Here is a 20,922-nt window from a genome sequence, read left to right on the forward strand (position 1 = left end):
TACTGCACATAATACAAATACATAAAGCACTGTAATGTACAATAGCATTTCAGGAAAAGATTCATGCTTAAAGATATACTCTGAAAAATGTTGGATCCGTATGAAAAAGATTAATTTGAGGCAATTATGGAAAATATCACCTTTTATATTTCAGCCTCCATGAATCCCATTTTAGTGCTGAGGACAGTGTGAATGCAGATCTCCACTACCTCTCTGTTTCTCATTTCCTTCTCTTTTTCCCTATCATTTCTCATTTGCAGGTATTTCAGTAACATCACCATGAGTGGGAAGGATTACTCTTTTAATAACGAGGGCTATCTGGCCAACCCCTTTCTGGACGTCATCTCCTACACACCTGGGAGTGGCTGGGAAGACGTAAGAAATAACAAGGGTTTTGTTTTTATACTGTATAATCAGCTCAGGTCTGTCATAGTACATTGTGGTTTTGGGGTGTTTTATTCTGTGGCTAATTTGTCATGTGATGCAGTATTCAATCAAGCTTATTTGTGGTTTGAATGTTACAAGAATTCTGCAAATGATGGTATAAAGAGATGTTCTTTAACTATAATACCTGCCAACAGTGTATCATTAGATCCCTTCTTTGTTCTCAAGCCGAAGCGTCGTGCTGTTGTTGGATAAGTGGGTTTTGCTAGTGATTCTGTGCTGTCAAGGTAAAAAGGTCCCGATGATTTGAAAGCAATTGTCACCAATGGGGACTGCTGTGAAATTTTTCTACCAAATAACTGATAAAATCCTCTCGGATAAATATTGATCTGTTTTATAAAACAACATCAGGTTTGAATCCTGATGATGTGCCAGCCATCTGCGCCCAGAAGTCAAGAGACCGATACTGGCCATGGAATTATCTCTTTGTCTCTCGCCTGTCACTCACAATACTAATCAATCCCAAGCATTTGTGAGCTAATGCATGGAGAATAGGGAAGATAGTGCTTTCCTCCTATCATGCGAACCTGCACAATTAGCGGTCCAAAAAGATGGCAAGGTTGACTTCACATGTCTAGATATCAGGTCCCCTTAACAAGCATCAAGACCAATTTGTTTGTTTATGCTGAGATCAAATCACAAATAAAATACCATACTTAACAAATTAACATATAAATACTCAGAGATAAAAACTATTAAAGCAAGTAAAGATATTGGAACATGTGACTGACTGAGCGTTATTTACTAACACGTGTGGCCTGTTGGATTGATCGTTTAAACAATTAAAAGCTCCGAAGAGCTACAGTCTGCCAATTTATAGAGAACTGCAACCAAATGTATCGTGAGGGACTCTATCATGCAGCAAGACAGTGATCCGAAACACACACTTAATTCAACAAAGAAGTTCACCAGGACATTTCACCTCCTGAAGAGAAGACTGAAGGGAGAAACATCCTGAAATAAACAACAAATGAAAGATGCTGCTGTAAAAGCCTGGAAAACCGACAATTCGGTAATGTTAATGACTTGTGCAGTTATCGCAAGCAAGGGACATCCAAGCAAATATTGTGTTGCTGTAAGTGTCATTTAATTTATAGCACAAACAAATGAACTGGCCTTATCGTTTTTATAGGTTCATAAGGGACTACATAGAAACACAGTAATTATAGAAACAGAGTAGTTTATATTAAAATAGTGTATATGATTTACTCTGTCCTGGTTTGAAGTAAAAGCATTATTTCACAGAAAGTGAAACCATTGTGCAATGATGTTTTAGACAATGCACTCATTAAAAAAAGAGAGAGAGAGAGAGAGAGAGAGAGAGAGAGAGAGAGAGAGAGAGAGAGAGAGAGAGAGAGAGAGAGAGAACACTGTTTCCCAGGGCTTTGAGGCACTCATCAAAAGAGAAACCCATTACAATTAACTGAGAGCAATGCATCATGTATGCTTGGAGCACAAGTGCTGACTGTGTACAGTTGTAATGGAGGTGTACCGATATATTGATCCGTATCAGTGCGTTCTCCATTAGTGTGTATCAATATGTGGTACAGTATTACTGCAGTCACTTTAAATAACTAAAAGAAACAAGAAGATCTTTAAGAGAAAACATGCAATGTTAGCAAATGCCAAGGCATGGTCTTGAGTGCCAGAACGATGACATTTTGTTATTACAGAGGAACGTACAAAATACGATCCAGAACGAAAGGAAAAAAAACTTACACCTATCACGTACATCTTGTACAGTATAGTGGGGTCCAAAAGTCTTAGAGCCTTTTTTTTTTTTTTTAAATAATACTGGAAATAAAATGAAGATTTTCACATTTTTATATATTTAAAAGAATGAAAGTAAACGTTCGATATTTAATATTCAAGATTCTGCACTATTTCTAAGTCCCTATTTAAATGTATGCAAATTTCTGGTTAGGATTTACCTTGTCTAATTAAAAAGTGGACGAATCAAATACTAAGAAACTAAGATACTAAGATTCATGTAAATATTTCAAAGATTCTACATTTCTCTCAAGTTGTCAATAATAGAATTCGTAAATTTGTAATGTAAAATTAGTGGTCTCGGACGTTTGGACCGGTTGTATGTAGGTTATATATGTATATATTCTGCAGACTTAGTTAAAGAGATTCTCACTGTTGATTCTTTCTGTTGGTTGAAAGAATCGTCCAAAATTTCTTCATGATCATGTCTTAAATGTATCATAGCAGATGTCACACACTGTCAGGATGTGTAATGACACATTATGTCCAGCTGTCGAGTTGTGTCATGCTATCATTGCGTTGATAGGTGACATATTCATTGTCATGACAGCTTACACTACGCCATTATTGTTTTTCGAAAAGAATAAAATGTTTACATCATTTGGCAGAACTTACATACATTTTATTTATACAGCTGAGCAGTTGATGGTTAGATCTTAGTATCTGTAGCTAACGTCCTTAGCACTGAGCCACCACTTCCTCATTTGAAATAGTTGACCCTTGGTCATTTTAAACATCCTGGCTTATAGTGGGGTTTTAACCTGGGTTAACATCGTTCTAAAGCCCGCTTTTAACCCCTGATCAACATTCCATGCTTGTAATTTAGAAGCAGGATTAGCATGGCTAACATGTGTTAAACATGTACAGTGTGAAACAACACAGTGGTACTGTAGAGTGCTACAACTAGATGTTTAGCAGCAAACACCCAAACAGAAATTGAACAGTTTTGGTGAATATAATTTGAAAACAATGACGTGGACGGTGAACATCACAGAATTGTGCAACGCACCGTAGGGGAAATATCTTGTTTTGAAAAATTTGCGGAAGTTGGATATCAGAGAATGCTTGTTCTACTACTGTACACAACAACAACACAAAAGGCTAAAACAGAGTAGAAAGCTGTGAAAGGTAACAATACCTGCTCGGGCACAGAAAGGCAGATCTGTCTTTTTTCCTCACTTATACAAAAGTCGTACACTGCATTTATTCAATCATGGTTGTTGACACCTCAAATATGCAAATTAGACCATTAACCCAGCATTTAGGATTGTACAGCATGAAACATCAAACTGTGAATAGCCAGGGTTTATTGTCATGGCTTATTGTCATGGTCTGAAATTCAAGTATGCTGAAGTGTTTAACAAAAACAGATAAAATAGAGAAAGTGCAGAAAAGTACACAACTCACTTGAAAGTCATTCAAAAAAATCCTGCAGGTTTGAGAGACAAATGAAATGATGAATAAAAGGTGGAGGGAAAAACCTACACTCTAACAATGACTAAATGTGGTTCAATTATTTAATGCTTGATGAAAACTTTTGGCATTTTGGCCTTAAGCCTCAGTGAGCTGAATATAGCAGTCATGTGTAATATGTCAGGTGCTACCTGCAGAGCACATCTCATGGGAGGCAAAGGCAGTAATAACAAATATAGCTAGGAAATTGTCACAAACATTGCAATGTCACTCAGTACAAGATAAAACAGAATGATAAAGTTATAGAGCGGCTGCCATACAGACAAACAAAGACAAAAAAAAAAATGTGCATGAAATTCTGGCAACATCTTTACCGTTCAGCAATGTGGTAAACAATACTGCAGCTGGTTTCCACACCCCAAAACACAACTAGAAGTAATATAGAAAAAAATACAGAAAACAAGAAAAAAACTAATTTATTCATGCATATTGAATATCTCCTGGTGGCAACAGAAATTTACATTTGATTATGAGACATAAATTCATTTAGATCTTTTTATAAGATCAGACACAGAAGTTTGTCTCTTGTTGATACTAAAGCTATGCCTAATTTGCACTGAGTCCATGTTTACAGACATGAAATTTTACAATTGCACAGTGGAAAGAGCAGCTCAAATGACGTAGGTCATAGATGGTGCAGTTCTTAATATCAAGTAAAGATGAGCGCTAAGTGACAAACAGGCACAAACCTTAAGAAAAGCAAGGCTTCCATGTACAAGCTTTGTTTTTCTAACTAATATTTCCCTTCGTTCACTAGCACAAACCTGTTCCAGCATGACAATGCCTCTCTGCACAAAGCAAGGTCCTTAAGGATATAGTTTATAGACTTTGGAGAGGATGAACTCAGTTGGCTTGCACATAGCCCTGACCTCAACCGCATTGAACACCAAAGCTATAATAGAGAGGGTTAAGAGTCTTTCTCAAGGGTCCAGCAGGGGCAGCTTGGCAGTGCTGGGGTTTGTACCCCTGACCTTCCAAGCAACACCCCAGAGTCTGAACCATCTGAGCCACCACTAGCACTGAACTTGTATCTTAAAGGACAGAAATTTCTACAGCCACATTCCAAAGTGTAGTGGAAAGGCTTTTAAGGAGAGTGAAGGCAGTTATTGCCGAGAGGGAAGTATAATAATTCACAATAACTGTCCACAAAATTTTATTCATGTACTGTATATCTTATCTGTATTGACACATCGGTAGAAATTTTATTACATCTCTCTATTCTGAACAACAGCAATTTTTTTTTTTTTGCAGAACTGTCAATTACTGGATGCTATTTGTTTTGACATTCTGTGTAAACTCTAGACTCTAAAATCCCATGTGATCAGGAGTTTCTGGAATATTCCCCAGTCCATCTGTTTGTAACAACCATCTCACTACCAGTCACTGAGATCACATATTTCCAATTCTGAAGTTTGAAGTGAACACCACTGTTGTTCTGCTGCCAAATGATTGGCAAATATAGCAGTCGATGAGTACATGCCCATAAAGTGAATCCTAGTGAATAATAGTTAAAACACACATATCTTTTGGTGTGCTTGGATGAACCTTGGTCACTTCATTTTACCTTATGTGTGGATTTCTGTTACAGAGTCTGGGCTTATGTAGATGGAACCAGTGTGAATGAGAGACCCCCATTAGTTCAAGGTGGTTTTCACACTGGGCGTGTTTGCTGTGGTCTGAATCCGAGTGCGATTTCTCCTGCTGTCCCAACAGCGTTAGACTGGTTTCAGACTTATCTGATTCTATTGAATCAGTGCATTCCATGACTCACTGTATTTTTTATTATTATTTGGTGCTATAATGCACAGTATAGCATCTTATCTTCTCTATGTTCCACAGCATTCCAATGTCACTCCTACTACACATGTGCACATCATTGGCTAAAACACATGGCAGTTACTTTACTTCCTGAACACATGCGGACCCAAGTATGAGTTGCGCTCACGTTCATAGGAATTGTAGAATAGTTTTAGTGGAACCGAAACTCACACCATCTCCTAAAGGTAGTTTCCGGGTTCGTGACCGAGCTGAACTTACCGATCCTCATGACAGATTTAAGATTACCAATTTTTCATGCAAACCATGCTCTGTTTTGGTTAAACTTTCAGTGAGAGAGCTCCCTAAGAAATGCCAGTCTAGTCTTTCAATAAAGCGGAACACTGGGTGACTGGAGAACGGTTATAAGCACTGGGTTGGCTTCAGTGGCAAGCCCCAAAGCTAAAGAATGAAGGAACGTGGTGGCTCCTACTGGCCCCGGGCATGCCAAGAGGTCACATATTGATCTCTCACTGATGCTCATGTACTTCTTGTCAGCTCAGTTTAGATTCCCATGTCTCCAGCTGGTGAACTCAGCATTGATATCAGCCATTAGCCTTTGGCCTATTACAATCCACTCGGAAAATCTCTCCTCCCTGCTTCTTTTCTCTTCCAGCATCCAAAATCATGCCCTGCTCTGATTTGAGTACTTTGTTCCAAAAAGCTGGACAAAAGAGCAGACTGGCCCTTCAGATTCTAGGGTTTTGGAGTCTTGAGATTGCCAAAGACAAACTGAATATATCAAGACGTTAACAAAATGATGCAACAGTTGGGCGAGGGTTACATGCTATGTCTCTACAGAGAGTTGTGTTTTATGCTTGAGATTTATTTTAAGATGAGATCTGCAGAGCTCAAGAGCTTCAGATTAGACACCTTAGTGGGAACTCTGGCTCTGAGGTTTTCTATCTCCAACGATCAGTCTTTCTATTTCTAATTCTCATCAAATATTTAGGAAAGTGCTGTAATGTCAGTTTACGAGGGTGTGCTGAGTACAGATGTTTTTTCCCTTTCCAATTGTTTTCAGTGCTCTGGTAAAAGTCAAAAGGCCTGCAAACCTTCCTAAATGATTTCCGTAAAATGTATTGTTGATCCTTAGCATAGCCAGTGGTAGCCCTGACACAAATAGCACATTTGTATGCCCTTAACATAGAGCATTAATTCTCTTCTTGTTGGATCTATTCACTAAAGTAGTGTTCAGCCTACTTAGGCAATTATTCTGTCACATGGAGTGTATTCTTAAAACAAAACTGTTCATCAAATTAAAGGATAAAATGTGTAGCTATAAATGGATTTGTCCTTCTCTAGCTCCAAAGCTCATTATGGTAGATCAAATCTGCTGTGGTTGTGTTTAGTTTGTTTAAATGCTGTCAGTTTGATTTGTAAGGACTGTTGTGTCTCAAACATGCCCTGTTTTATCCCCACCATTCCTGGCTCTAAAAGGTGTCGCTCAGAGGGATGGGTGTGTACGGCAGAATATGTGTGTGTGTGTGTGTGTGTGTGTGTGTGTGCGCGCTTCACTCTGTGAAAGCATTAGCTATTCCCCAGGGAGAGAGTGTTTGATCATAGCCTGTCTTTTACAACTCTCCCTCCACCTAGGCATAGAGTGAGATTTCTGCAGAGCCACCACTTTGCTGAAATGTGACAGAAAAGTTACAACATCTCATTTCTTCTCTTCCAGATTGTATTAGAACTGAACGATAGAACGAAGGAAAGAAAGAGGAAGAAGCTGTACCAGTAGAAATTATTGAAGAGGTCCACCAAGACATGACACTTATCATCAGACATACAGTATCCACCTCTTGCAGCAGTTTCTGAAATATAAAATGCCTTATACATACACCCCTGCCTTTTCTTACTCACTGGAACACTCAGCTGAGTGTTAACTGATTGGACGTGAGTCTTGAACTCTTCCTACACAAGATTTTTAAGACGTTTCTCCTTGTCACATTTGCAGACAGAGTCAGAGTCCTACAGTGTTCTGCTGTTCCAGATTTACCTTTTTTTGCCGGGTAAACAGAGTTCGAGTAAGACAATTGAATCGGAGAAGACAAGCTGGAATGTATGATCAGACTGACCTGTAGAGAAAGGTTGATGATAGAAGTAAGCAATGGAGGCGTGAAGGTGACAAGCAGGCTGTCAGAAAAAGCTGTTGCTGGGAAATATGGTCTTTCTGTACTGTACCATGCAAAGGTTTATGTCTGTCGCATTTTTAAATAAGAGGTCGCATGTCAGCGCTAAGGCTACAGAATGGCTGTAAGTGAGCAGGACAGTAATGCCCACGCCTACATGCTGGGTTGCTACCGTTTCCCTTTCAATTAACTGTCTCGGCTCTAAGCCCACGCCGTCTTGTACTGAATCCCAAGCAGCAACTGGCCGCCAGGATCTCGTCTACAAATTACACACAACCAACAGTGTTGTGTGCACACCGTCTTAGCTGTGATAGATATATAATAGAGCAGAAGTGCAATTTCAGTGTCAGGGGCAGGTGAATAGCTCTATGGGGATTAAGTGAGGAGCTGCAGAATTACTGATAGCTGTCACTGTGTGTGTAAGTGTCAAGGATAAACCCAGAGGCCAGAGTCAGTCTTCCGGGCTGCGCATGTTGCATTTACGAACAAAAATGCACAAAATATGCTAATTACAAGATGCTGCAAGTGCACAACAAGGCGAATGTAATGAGACATCTGCGATCTCGTTCAGACTAAACGGAACCAAAGCAGAGTTGTTAGAAGTCTTTACTGTTCACTCTGACTTGCAGTCGACAGCATATTTGACCCATCTTTTTCTGCGAGTGTGATTTACTGAAGGATTGCACTCACTGATGCAAGGTGATGTGCCCCTTCTGCACATCACTGTCACTGATAAGACCCAGCAGTGTGGTGTCATTGGCAGATCTGAGCAATATGACGGCTGCGCTGGTGGAGGTGCAGAGGCTGGAGCGTGAGGCCTGAAGTAATGAGGAAAGCGTGGAGCGTGCAGCATTCACAGCCTGACAGTTTGAAGAGCCTGCATGCCCACACAGTTTCTTCTGGCACTATAGCATTGTGCTAGCCCACTCATTACCATCGTAATGTTTTTTGTGTGTAATTGGCCGAGTTGACATTTTACGGCAACCTTCTTGTGAGATTTTTATTTCATAAAATGTTTATTTCACAGCCTAATGATGTTTCATTATTACACATTTCCTGCATTCATTTGGGTTGGACAGTGTTTACTGGAAATTGTTTGGCTAAGGCTTTTTACTGTCTTGAATACATATGCATATACGTATAATGAATACATTATTTGTTTTAAAATAATTTAAGTTTGGTTTTATGCAAATTTGCCGTTAGATTGGATTTTTAATAAGATGTCTAGCTTTCTGGAGCAACCATTGAAAGGCTTTTATAAAGCTAATAGTTCTGCATGGAGATCTGTAGGCCAATCATCCTGTATAGAGATGTGACATTTGTTTGCTATGCGAATACAAAAGGCTAATTATTATCTAATTAAAATCCAACTGCGCCGAATTGTTATAATATATCTGAGCCTAAATAGATGTCCCATAGGACAGGCAGACCAATCAATACAGACTCTTAGTTGGCTTGTGTGTCTGTTTTTTTTATTTTTTATTCCTGTGTGTGTATATAGCTTATTTGTATAGTGCTTTTAACAATGTGTGTGTGTGCGTGTGTGTGTGTGCGCATGTTGTTTGCATTGACCATTAAGATGATCATAATGGGAATTAATAAAGCAAACTTAATATAGAGAGGTTCATTAGACTGTAGAAATGAGAATACTCTTAACAACACTGTTGTCTTTAGTAATTGTTACCAGATCGCAATCACATGGAAGACAAATTGAAAGTGCTACACTACTTTATTTTGTCTCTGCAAGCAAATGAAATGGCCTTAATGGCACACTTAGTAAATAAAGCCCTCAAGTGTCTCCCTGACCTTTTCCTCTGTTGGCCAGCTCTTAGCTAAAGGCTCCATCTTGCTTTTCAGTGAAAAGCCCCATGCTGCTTCTGCGCTAAAGGTCCAAGCCTCTCAGTGAGAGAAGTATGGAGGAGGCAGGGAGTCATTTTTCACTGCCTCAACACGCTCGGCAGGCTTCCCAACACAGAGTGAAGTCATTCTCCTCAATCAACCTGCCTCAATGACACAACAAAATGAGGCAGTTTATAGTAAGGTGTAATGGGGTGGGTTGACCTCTGATGTTCATATGAAGGAAAAGTGAATAAAAAGAGCGTTCTAGTCTAGAGCAGGCATTTCTGACTTTTTTGACCAAAAATATCGCCACTTTGTTCCCAGACAACGAAAAATCTAGAGTTTTGCTTTCTGTCAGCAGATGAACCATGAGTCAAGGCACTAACCAAAGACCTTCTTTTTTATTCATTATCACCTGGTCCTTGACCTTACCTTGTGTTCTCTGTGTGTGGTCTCAGGTAGGATGGTGGGAAAACGGTGTGCTGCGTTTGCGATACCCAGCCTGGTCTCGATACGGCCCCTTCCTGCAGCCTCCTGATGATGCACAGCACCTGAGGGTGGTGACCCTGGAGGAGAGGCCATTCGTCATTGTGGAACTGGCTGACCAAGCTTCAGGAACCTGCATCAGGGATTCTGTGCCCTGCCGACGACCTCTCAATGCCACGTCAGTATGATAACCAGTCTAACACACCATTACACCATTACTCTTTGCCTAAAAAGCAAGTTTTAAAAGTATTAGTTCCACCAAGAACTGCTTCATCATTTCAACAGTGATCAATTTAGATTTAAAATTTTTATTTTAGTAAATAAATTTTTATAATAGTAAGATATTTTTGTTGTATAACTAGCAAACACGTTAACATCCACAAAAATAAACTCGGATTCATTCAATTAATAAAATAAGATGGAAAAATATTTTTAGGTTTCATATATAAAAATGGTTCAGCAATTTGTATTGAACAAACATGCCTGCCTGTCATTATTTGCAGAAACTGCTCAGTATATTTGTGGATTTCTGCATCACATAGCACAAGTTTGAACCTTCTGGATGTGTATATATATAATTTTATTTGTTTATTTATTTTATTCTTTCCTGACTTTTTTCCCTGTGGGAAATTCGGCATCAACCAAGATTCCAAATTCAATATTTTTATTGTTAAATGCATCAAATGCTTATTTTGTTTTTACCTCACGAGAACAAAGGGTAGGGTTAGGGTTCAGGTTAGGGTTAGGGTTAGGGCAACAAACCTGATATTATAATAAAAAGTAAATAAAAATTAAAAACATCAGTAAAAGTTAATAAATTGCAATAAAACGTAAATAAGAATCAGAGATGAAGTTTTGCAAGAAAAAAAAAAGCAAGACATACAACAGAAACTAAAGACAGTTTACAATGTAAGAGAACCCGTATTCAGTAGAAACAATTTGTAACAACCGGTTCCATAGTAGGCTGTAGTGCAAGTTTACAATTAAAGTGATGAGTATACAATTAAAGTGACAACAATTTTAAAGTGAAAAGTGACAACGCAGTGTAATTTAATGGGTAAGATTGTCAGAGTTTTGTAGTCCAGTTAATATGAAGTTGGCTAAGGCAGTCTGCTATAATGAGGATATAGACTGTTCCATAGTCTGGATGTTCTGACTGTAGTGCTCTGGTACCACTTGCCAGACTTCATGAGGATAAAGAAATTGTGAATGGGATGGATGGGGACACTGATGATGTTCCTGGCCCACTTGTATGTCCTGCTATTGAAAATGACCAATCTCATCATTCATAGCCAAAAACCTTTTCGACCTTCCTTTCTTCTGAGCCTTCTTGTTTTTGGTTTGTGGTTAGATGGAGATGTTTGGTGTACTTTATTATTAATAAATTCTATTTATATTCTGCTAGTGTCAGTTTACAGGTGAAATATTATTACAATAGAAATGAAGTAAGATGAGTACAAGATGAGTTTCTAATGGATAGGAATAGTGAATAATAATGCAGACGCATTCGGGAGCCCACAAGCCCATTAAGAAGCCTTTAAAGCACTGCTTAGAGTCAGGGCTCTTAGTGAGGCAGATATTTACAGGTAAACAACCACAGCAACTGAACAACCATTGCAAAACAGTTTTTTTCCTCCTCACCCAGTCAAAAACAGTAACTGAAAACAATAGCCATATTAATGAATACTGTGAATATTGCTGAATAGTAATGAAATGGAGATTTGATTTGTAATGTTGATGTATTTCCTTTTGATACAGTGATAGCTAATAATGCTGGCTAAATCTAAAGAAACAGAAGTTTAGCAAACTGGTTCACAGTTGTTTGGTACAGACGCAGTGAAAAAAAAAAGCCATTTGTGAATTGATTAGTGAGTCTGTGTGAGAAATGTAGTAAAAAAAAAATCCACTATACATCTATCATGCGATCTTATCGATCGTGTTCTTATGCAGCCAAAATTCTGCAAATTATGCAGCAAAAATCTGTAAATGTCTGCACCTAAAACACAGTGTTCTTGCAACTCCTAATATTAATACTATTAGTACTCTGCCACTATTTATTACACGGGTGTTTTCAGTAAATAATAATGGTCGTAGGGGAAAAAAGCTGTTTTGCTGTATTCGTTGTACCTGTACTGTAAATATCTGCCTCACTAAGAGCCCTGAGTATCTCAGCTCCCTCTAAGCGGTGCTTTAAAGGCTTCTTAATGGGCTTGTGAGCTCCTGAATGCATCCGCATTATTATTCTCTATTCCTATCCATCAGAAACTCTTGGTGTAGCTGGAGATTAGGGTAGGTTTTAGCCATGGACAAAACATGAGCAAAGGCAAAGGAACATCGGGCCCGTGCTTTAAAATAATTGAGTGGGGTTGTACGACGTTTACGACAGTGTTCTGAATAGACTTATGGGTTTGTAAATACATTTGAATGTAAAACCAGACAGGATTTATTTGAGAATTTCATGTGTCATGATTGCTGCAGGAATACGTCAGATCAATCTTCAATAACAGCTAAAAGAAAATAGCTGAGAATGGTAGCAGAGTGGTTAAGTTCATGTGCTGAGAACCGGATGATTCAACTCCTGTCACTACCGCTGAGCCGTGAATGCTAGATTCCTGCAATACATCCTTCTTTATTTGTAATTTGCTTCAGATATACAGTAAGTAAATAGGTGTAAATAGAAATTGGCTGGACATTCATGTGCAAAAAAAAAAAAAAAAAATCCCTGGTATAAATAATTATGAAATACCAGAAACTTTCATTTTTACTTTATTCGTTCACGATCAAACCGATTTCCGCAATCTCTTCATTTTAATGAAAAGCCGATCTTCGATTCTTATTGATCAGAGAACAATATACAAATTTCATCCATTGATGGTTCATTTTACAAACTCCTTAACTACAGCATAACACCAGGGCAGGGACAAGTTTGTGGCATTTTTTTCTTTTCAGACCTGCCACTTCTCTACCATCGCAGTCAGAATATGATCTCCTCGTTAACCCATTTGTCACCTTTCTTTCATATGTCTCTCATCCTCTCTGTTTCTCACTGTCTTTGGTAGGTAAGAACCAGGCGGGGCTGCACAAGTCCAGGGGCTACATTCACTGCTACTGTTTATCCATCGATCTGTCGCTCTTGTTCCTTCCCTCGTTTTTTTGTATGTTTGCCTTATGGCTATCCCTACACACCCTCGCTCATCATGTAGCCTGTCAATCTGCTTGAGTGCTTGAAGTATTAATGTGTCTCATGTGGATACTGCCTTATTGCAGGCACACTGACCTGGGGTGTGTGTGTGTGTGTGTGTGTGTGTGTGTGTGTGTGTGTGTGTGTGTGTGTGTGTGTGTGTGTGTGTGTGTGTGTGTCCTTGTGAGTGAGTAAACCAGGTTTGCTTATGCATGCTTTCTGCTACTCACTGCTTAATGCCTTTTCATCTCATTATCCTCACCTTCTACTCACCTCTCACTCCATCAGACTTTAACTCAACCCCCCCATCCCCCCACCCCACACACACACCGGCCCCAACTCACACCCACCCCACTCGCTCCATCTCTCTCTCTCTCACGGTCTTGTTTTCTCACATCTTCTTTCTCTCAGCTTCATCCTTCATTTTCTCTTTCCGCTTCTTGGCTCTCGGCACAGAAATAATTATTACCGATACGTTTGTGGTTCCTACAGTACAGTCAAATAATACAGCCTACTTCCTCTCTTTTTTTCCTCACGTTTCTCCTTTCTCTTTCTGCTTTTTTTTCTTTCTGTGGTTACAGGGCTCATCAGGAAGGGGTGACTCCTGTGAAACAGTGCTGCAAAGGCTTCTGCATCGACATCCTCAAGCGTTTGGCCAAGATTGTGGGCTTCACTTATGACCTCTACCTGGTCACCAATGGAAAGCACGGGAAAAAGATCGATGGTGTGTGGAACGGCATGGTTGGAGAGGTAAGGTGTCAGATGGCCCTTGAGTACTTTTTCTCTTAAGAAATGTTGCGTCTGTAATATTCACCTTGACTTTTTCACTCAGCTGATGGGAGCTTCTATTAGGAGACTTTCTAACACTCCTCAGTGGTGTAGTGATGGTATACTGTGAGGAAGAAATCTAAAATAACTACAATAACTGCACTACCTACAGTATCACTATACCTGAGATGTAGCAATGACACCAAAATGTCATGCCCTGGCACCTTGAGACTGGCTGTGAACATTTTAAAACACGATTTAAAATAACTCAAAATATAACCTTGTCTTATACCATACTATCATGAACTTTTATGGCTAAATACATGGAAAAAAAGATACCAGACAGAGGATTATTATTATATAATCCGACATTTCAAACAGAGAACATACTGTTCATTCCACAGGTAGCACAGACTCTCTCTACAAGAGAGTTTTCTAAGAAAAAACTTTATAGTAAAATGAAAGGAAAGGAAAGAAAAGGAAAGGAAAGGAAAGGAAAGAAAGAAGTGGTGTAATGCGGTCCAACATGAAAGAGAGCTACTGCACCCCCATCCTCCCACCCCCGTGTTGATTATTTAATGAGAACTGCACACACTGGTGTGTTTATTCTGACAGATATTTCCAGCAATTACAATTGATTCATTAATGAACAGCACATTTTGATTTTTAGCTATTTATAGTTAGTGTGTAATGTTGTGGAACATCCGAAAAACAAGTTCATTTCTGTTATTATTTATAACAGCTATAAATGGTTGTTGCCTCCACTTTCTCTCTCTCTCTCTCTCTCTCTCTCTCTCTCTCTCTCTCTCTCTCTCTCTCTCTCTCTCTCTCTCTCACACATAATATAACAAAAAAGAAAGAAAAAACCACAGCTTGTCACATACAGTATAATATGCTCCCGAATTTAGAACTTAATGATAAGCTTTAGGGTGTTATAACTTACACAAAAAAAGCAGTGAGGTACTGTGAATTTAGTAAAACGATATAATATTATATCTTATAAATAAATATAAAAATATATAAAATCTATTTCTGTCTATTAATTCGCATTAGTAATAATGCATTATAAGCGAATGCAATTATATGTTTATCTTAAGAGTCACCGTTGCAATCGTATTAAAATATCAACGATACCCTTTAATACTTAGTTGCAACTGCAAAGATTTCTATGTAATATATTGTATATATTTATTTTCTATATCATTAATATATCCAAAGCCATGTGTTGCGTCTTACTGTTTATTTGTGGAAGGTAAGCGTGAAGCGTATGCACTGTGTACAAGTTGTAGGGCCCTGAGAATGCAACCCTCACACTGTCTGATCAAGTTGATGTGTGCGTTTGCGGCTGTGGGTGGGTGATGCTCTGACTTGTTGTGTGTAACGTCTGGAGCTGTGAAGTGTTTAATGCCTGGATTCTCAGCCTGTCACTCCGAAACTGCCACTGAAACACTGTGTCCCCCTTTTAACACACCATGCAGAAGTGTGAACGATGGCTAACACACACAGTCACACACATATACACACACATCTCATTTTTGAACAATTTCGGGATTTGCTTATGCCTACACTTGTTGCGTGCGTGTGAGGAAGATGTAGACGGCTGTTGTTTTGAGAGAGAAGCCCTGCTGCGGTGCTCACACCCCCAAGGGAGGCCTGTTCAAGATGGTTGCTAAGGAATCAGAGCCTTATTTTCCATTTCCTCTGTCACTTTATCTATACTTCTATTTCTCTCTCTCTCTCTCTCTCTCTCTCTCTCTCTCTCTCTCTCTCTCTCTCTCTCTCTCAGCCTGTCTTCCTTTCTCACATCCTTTTCACACCTTTGTTTTCGTATCCAATTTGACTGCTGTTTATCTTTTCCTTCTCTTCCCTAATTTCCCTCTGGCTCTTAATAACAGTCACACAACCGATTCATCACTCTTTCTGCCTCTGGTTAGTCTTATTTGTATTTGAGCTAAACACCAGCATATCAGCTTTTCTTTGCTTACAAAGGTTAAAGGTTATTTTCACTACCCAGCAGATATGTCCACTCGTGTGTGTGTGTGTGTGTGTGTGTGTGTGTGTGTGTTTGTGCGTGTGTGTGTGTGTGTGTGTGTGTGAGTCTGTATGCATGCTTCGTTAACCCGGAAAGCTCGTCCACGGAGCCTGTATTCTGATCTATTCCTTTTGTATATGCGTATATATTTCGCTATACTTTTACTCGAAACATACCGTGGAATATAATTATCTTTCATGATCAGTTGTAAACCAAGTTAAATCAATAATACACTCATCTATGTTATACGCTATCAAGAAGATCGTCTTCTCTTTACTGGAGGAAGATTAGAAGGGAAAAAAAGGAGTGTACCATCATACAGGCTGATTAATTTGGCCATTATAATGACATTTGGTTGGTTTGAAGCCTCATACTTTATATTCGCTTGTGTCCCAGTGTCATGACTGTAGTTTTCTTGAAATAAATGGCAGGGGAAGAACTGATCTATGTGCTCATGCTGTTAATTAATAGCTCTCTGATGCAAGGGATTTTTCACCGAGAAGATATGTTTTGAAAGATTTCAGCCTAAAAACTGGGAGTGAGTAGAAATAAAAGAGTTTAGAATAGGGGAGACCGGATATGGTTAGTAAATTTTTTTTCTTCAGCACCTAAAACTACCTTATTTTTTTTTTAGGCTACACGTCTGAAACTTTTAGGCACATTTGTCTACTACAAATGGCAACAGTTTAAATTTATTCAGCTATGTCACAGACTTTGTGAGATGATGACAAATACAAGGTGGTCCTTTGTTACAACCTATCCAACTACTGGGGTAGGTTGTAACACATACTGGGGTATTTTGTAACAGGTAGACAAAATGCACAAAAACTAAGGGTACTCCAAGTGATATGCCACAACAACAGTTTTATTTTAAATGAATGGCTGCAACTATAAAATATGTCTGTACATATCTGTACGTGCACATTCATATGGTTGTGTGTGTGTACTGTATGTGTGTGTGTGTGTGAGTGAGAGCAAATTAACATAAACATATTTACCCCCACTCCACAGAGTGAACGAATGAAATGCATTCTTTATCAGTCACTATGGTGACAAGAACAAACAAATTAAATGCATACTTAAGTCACCTTAAACTAGGGACTGAGGGATAGATTACAACATGTTATGTCATTTTTCTAGAAACATAACTTGACGTACTGCTACTTACTGCTAACCAGTCAGCATTTCCCTGAAGGCAGGTTGACACACAGTACCTAAGATACGTCCAAGATACAGTTATCTTCTTGGAGGACAGCACGTGAGTCCATCTCTGTGTCTATGTGCACCATGCTTACAATACAAAAAAAACAGCACATTTTAACAATGAATTATAAATCAACTCTGAGACCTATGGTGTATTTCAGTAAATAAAATACTGACATATGGGTCTTAAAAACTGACATATACGTTCCATAATTTATCTCACAAAAATGCCACCCTCGTTTTCATAACTCCAAAAAACGACCTTTATTGTTTTGTTAGTCTATAACCTTTAGCATATGGTGAAATCTTCCAGCATTAATCACCAAAACTTTGACGATCTTCAAATAACCCCTTAAAATCCAGGATTATTATCTAAATATTTGCAATAAAACATGTAATTCAGCAACAACTATGAATCATTCAGTAATGACAGTGACTCCAATAAGAAAGGTGTGTAGTTATCAGAGTGAGGAATAATCATCGGAAAAAACAATGATGTCATTACATTTTACATCCCCCCATTCCCTCTTACTGTATAACTATATCATATTTTAAGTCGCATGTCGGTGCAGCAGGTAGCATTTCATGGTGTTACATCCGGGTGTATTCTTGCCTTTAAGTATTCTAGTGTTCACAGGATTAACTCGGATACTGATGATAAATGTTCAGGCAAAATGAACGTGTCATGTCTGAGTCTAAAATCTTTTTTTTAGAAAAACACACTTTGGTAGAGTGTTGTTTAAAAAGATATAGTGTTTAAAATAAGTTTAAAAAGATATAGTGTTTAAAATAAGTTTAAAAAGATATAGTGAACGCCTGTGGCTGATTTTGTTTTTTTCTTTGTGATGTCTATTTCACCAATTTGTCACTGCTACATAATTCTGCTAGTAATTACACTTAGTACATAATGCATACATGCAGCTATTGCATCCTCAGTCTTCCTGTTACATAGTTTATTGCGTTTTTGTTGTTGTTGTTGTTGTTGGAATGAATAAAGTACAGTAATTATAAAGCATTCTGTCCTTCCTTTGCATACAGTAGCTACCTCAAATTGATATAATGGAACTTGTTAATTAAAATTATAACATGCAAACCGGAAAGTAACAAAGTACGCATACACTTGTAACAGTACTTTAGTACTCGATTCACTGTAACATGACTTTTTAAAGTAAAATACATTCAGTTTTAAACAAAATAAAAAAATTCATCAGTGACCTCAATTACCTTGAAACCGCATGATGGTGATCTGCAATCTAGTGTATATAGACCATAACGTCAATACTGTACCATGTGTATCGGCAAGCAGTGCCACTAAAATAGACATGGACTCCACAAGACCTCTAAAGGTGTGCTGTGGTATCTAAAAAGACTTTATCAGCAGATTTTCCAACACTTTTGTCCCAAAGATGCTCAGTCAGATCAAGGCCAAGTCAACCCATGAATTCTTGGTCACGTTCAATTCAAACTATTCAGAATATTCTTTTGCTGTTTGGTAGGCTGCATTATCCAGATAAAAGAGAACACCACTGCTGCTGTTGCCGTGATAGGGTGTACTTGGTCTACAACAATATTTATGTAAGGGTACATGTACATGGACAACTCGTTGTTCTCCCCTTTGGCCACTGCTTGCAACATTGTGATAACTATACTTTTCCTTGCACATTGCTAATTTGATGTGCTCATTTCTCAAGGTATCTTTACCTTTACAACATCAGAAGGATTCAGCCATTTTTATTCACACAGGTCACACAGGTGACTACTGCAACTTGCTGTTGGCAGGTCTATTTCTGAGTACAGTTTGACCTTTGCAAACGATCCAAAATGCAGCTGCACGACTTGTTTTCAACTTTCGAAAGCTCTCCCACACCACCCCATTACTGCATTCCTTCCACTGCCTTCCGGTAGCTGCGTGCATCAGATACTGATGCTTGCCGACAAAGCCAAGAATGGACCTGCACCTACAGTACTTACCTAAAAAGCACCTTATCACTCCAGTGATCGGGTCCTCCAGCACTCAAATGGTCCCACCATCTTTCAGGGTATAAGGTAGGTAGGCATCACGACTCTTCTCTGTTCTGGCATCTAGGTGGTGGAATGAATTTCCCATGACTGTCAGAATAGCTGTCACTAGCTGTCTTCAAATGACGGGTGAACACCTACTGCTTCCTGAAATACTTAAACTAGCGCTTATTTTTTTCCAGTTTATATATTAAAAATTGTCTGTGTGCTAGATTAGCTGCCAATAGTGTTTTAAACTTATAGTATTCTTACTCTGTGACCTAGTTACCAATAACAATTTATTTGTGGATAGAGACTTCAAAGCACTTTTGTACATCGCTTTGTATAAAGGAATCTGCCAAGTGCCATAAATGTAAATGTAAGAGTAAGCAGACTTGTAAGTGTGACCAGACTCTTCTGGTAAAAAAAACTAAACTAAAGTAAAACACAGTACAAATTATACATTTTTTTAACAAGTCTATAATTCGCAAAACTAACCAGAAATGGTCCATATCTGAGGAATGCATTTTGAAGTATTATATTAACTAACAAACTATATTTAAGTGAACACAACTGTGGTAATCAACAGTTTATAAAGAAAAGAACTTTACAACTTTTTAATAGCATGCTTGGTTCATTTGGTAGCTATATATTTAGCTCTATATCTTCATTTGTCCCACAATGGGGAAATTACAGCAGCAAAGAGAAAGAAATATAAATATATCAAAGAATAGAGACATAATACACAAGAGAAGAGAAGAAAAATAGAGACCACGAGTAGTAGTTACGCTAACGGATATATTGCACACAGGTGATATTGCACGTTTTTCAAAATTTCTGTTATTGCACGTGTTGTTTAAAATACTTTGTTATTGTTATTATTGCAGTTTAACAGTAATCCAGTGTGTAATTATGGTGACTGGTTTACTGTGAGCAGCGATATATATATACATTATATATACATACATACTCTGTATCTTAGCCAAAACCCGTAGAGCTAAATATATAGCCAGTTTTAAAAAAAGGTTCTGAGCTAGTTAACTACTAAATGAACCAAGCAAGCTATTAAAACCTAAAGTTTTTTTCTTTAGATACTGTTGATTACCACAGTCTAGCATAGAACAAATGTCCTTTTATTTGTAGCATGGGGCAAAAGGAAAAGAGGTGCAGTCTGCTAAAGCAAGTGCAGGTAATGATGCATTTCCCAGTGACATAGCTGTGCAATAGGTGCAGAAAGGCAATGAGGCAAACCCCATGAGCATGGCTCAGGTTCAACAGGTGAGGGGAATCTAGACTGGCTTGTTGTGCACAGATTCTGCAGCATTGAAACAGAAAGAATCGGTTAGACAAACCCAGAACTCAATAGCAATTTTCTAATTGGCAATGCTTATGATTGGCTATTGTCCTTTTGGTGTGCTTTGGTCTGCCACATGCTTGCTTGTGCTGTCTGTAATAGCGGTGGTGCTGGATATATATATATATATATATATATATATATATATATATATATATATATATATATATATATATATATATATATATATATAGGTTTACAAAGGTTTCCATTGTAGGTAGGCTGTAAAGAGCAGATTCAAGAAAACAATACTCTTAGAATCGTGATACACAAGACAGAGAGTTTTTTTTTAAACATTTTTTAACATCACAAGCCATGTTTTGAGAAATGCAGGTAATGCAGTGTATACATATTTAAGCGGTTGTTTGTAGACACTCAAAAATCAGCATATCAAGAGTTTGCATGCGATAAAGCATGCTCATAACACAGC

At 38.3% G+C, this 20,922-nt stretch overlaps 1 protein-coding gene across 1 annotated transcript in view; it reads left to right on the forward strand.

Moving 5' to 3' along the window:
• The window catches only part of LOC113641958 (glutamate receptor ionotropic, NMDA 2D), a 69,157-nt gene that overhangs the window by 25,390 nt on the left and 22,845 nt on the right, over positions 1–20,922 (forward strand). Inside the window, exons 6-8 of the mRNA XM_027145169.2 lie at positions 261–375; positions 9,929–10,134; positions 13,719–13,887. Of these exons, the coding sequence (XP_027000970.2) occupies positions 261–375; positions 9,929–10,134; positions 13,719–13,887 (490 nt within the window). The remainder of the gene's footprint in view (positions 1–260; positions 376–9,928; positions 10,135–13,718; positions 13,888–20,922) is intronic.

This window comes from Tachysurus fulvidraco, chromosome 3 (assembly GCF_022655615.1).
Source record: "Tachysurus fulvidraco isolate hzauxx_2018 chromosome 3, HZAU_PFXX_2.0, whole genome shotgun sequence".
Lineage (NCBI taxonomy): Eukaryota > Metazoa > Chordata > Actinopteri > Siluriformes > Bagridae > Tachysurus > Tachysurus fulvidraco.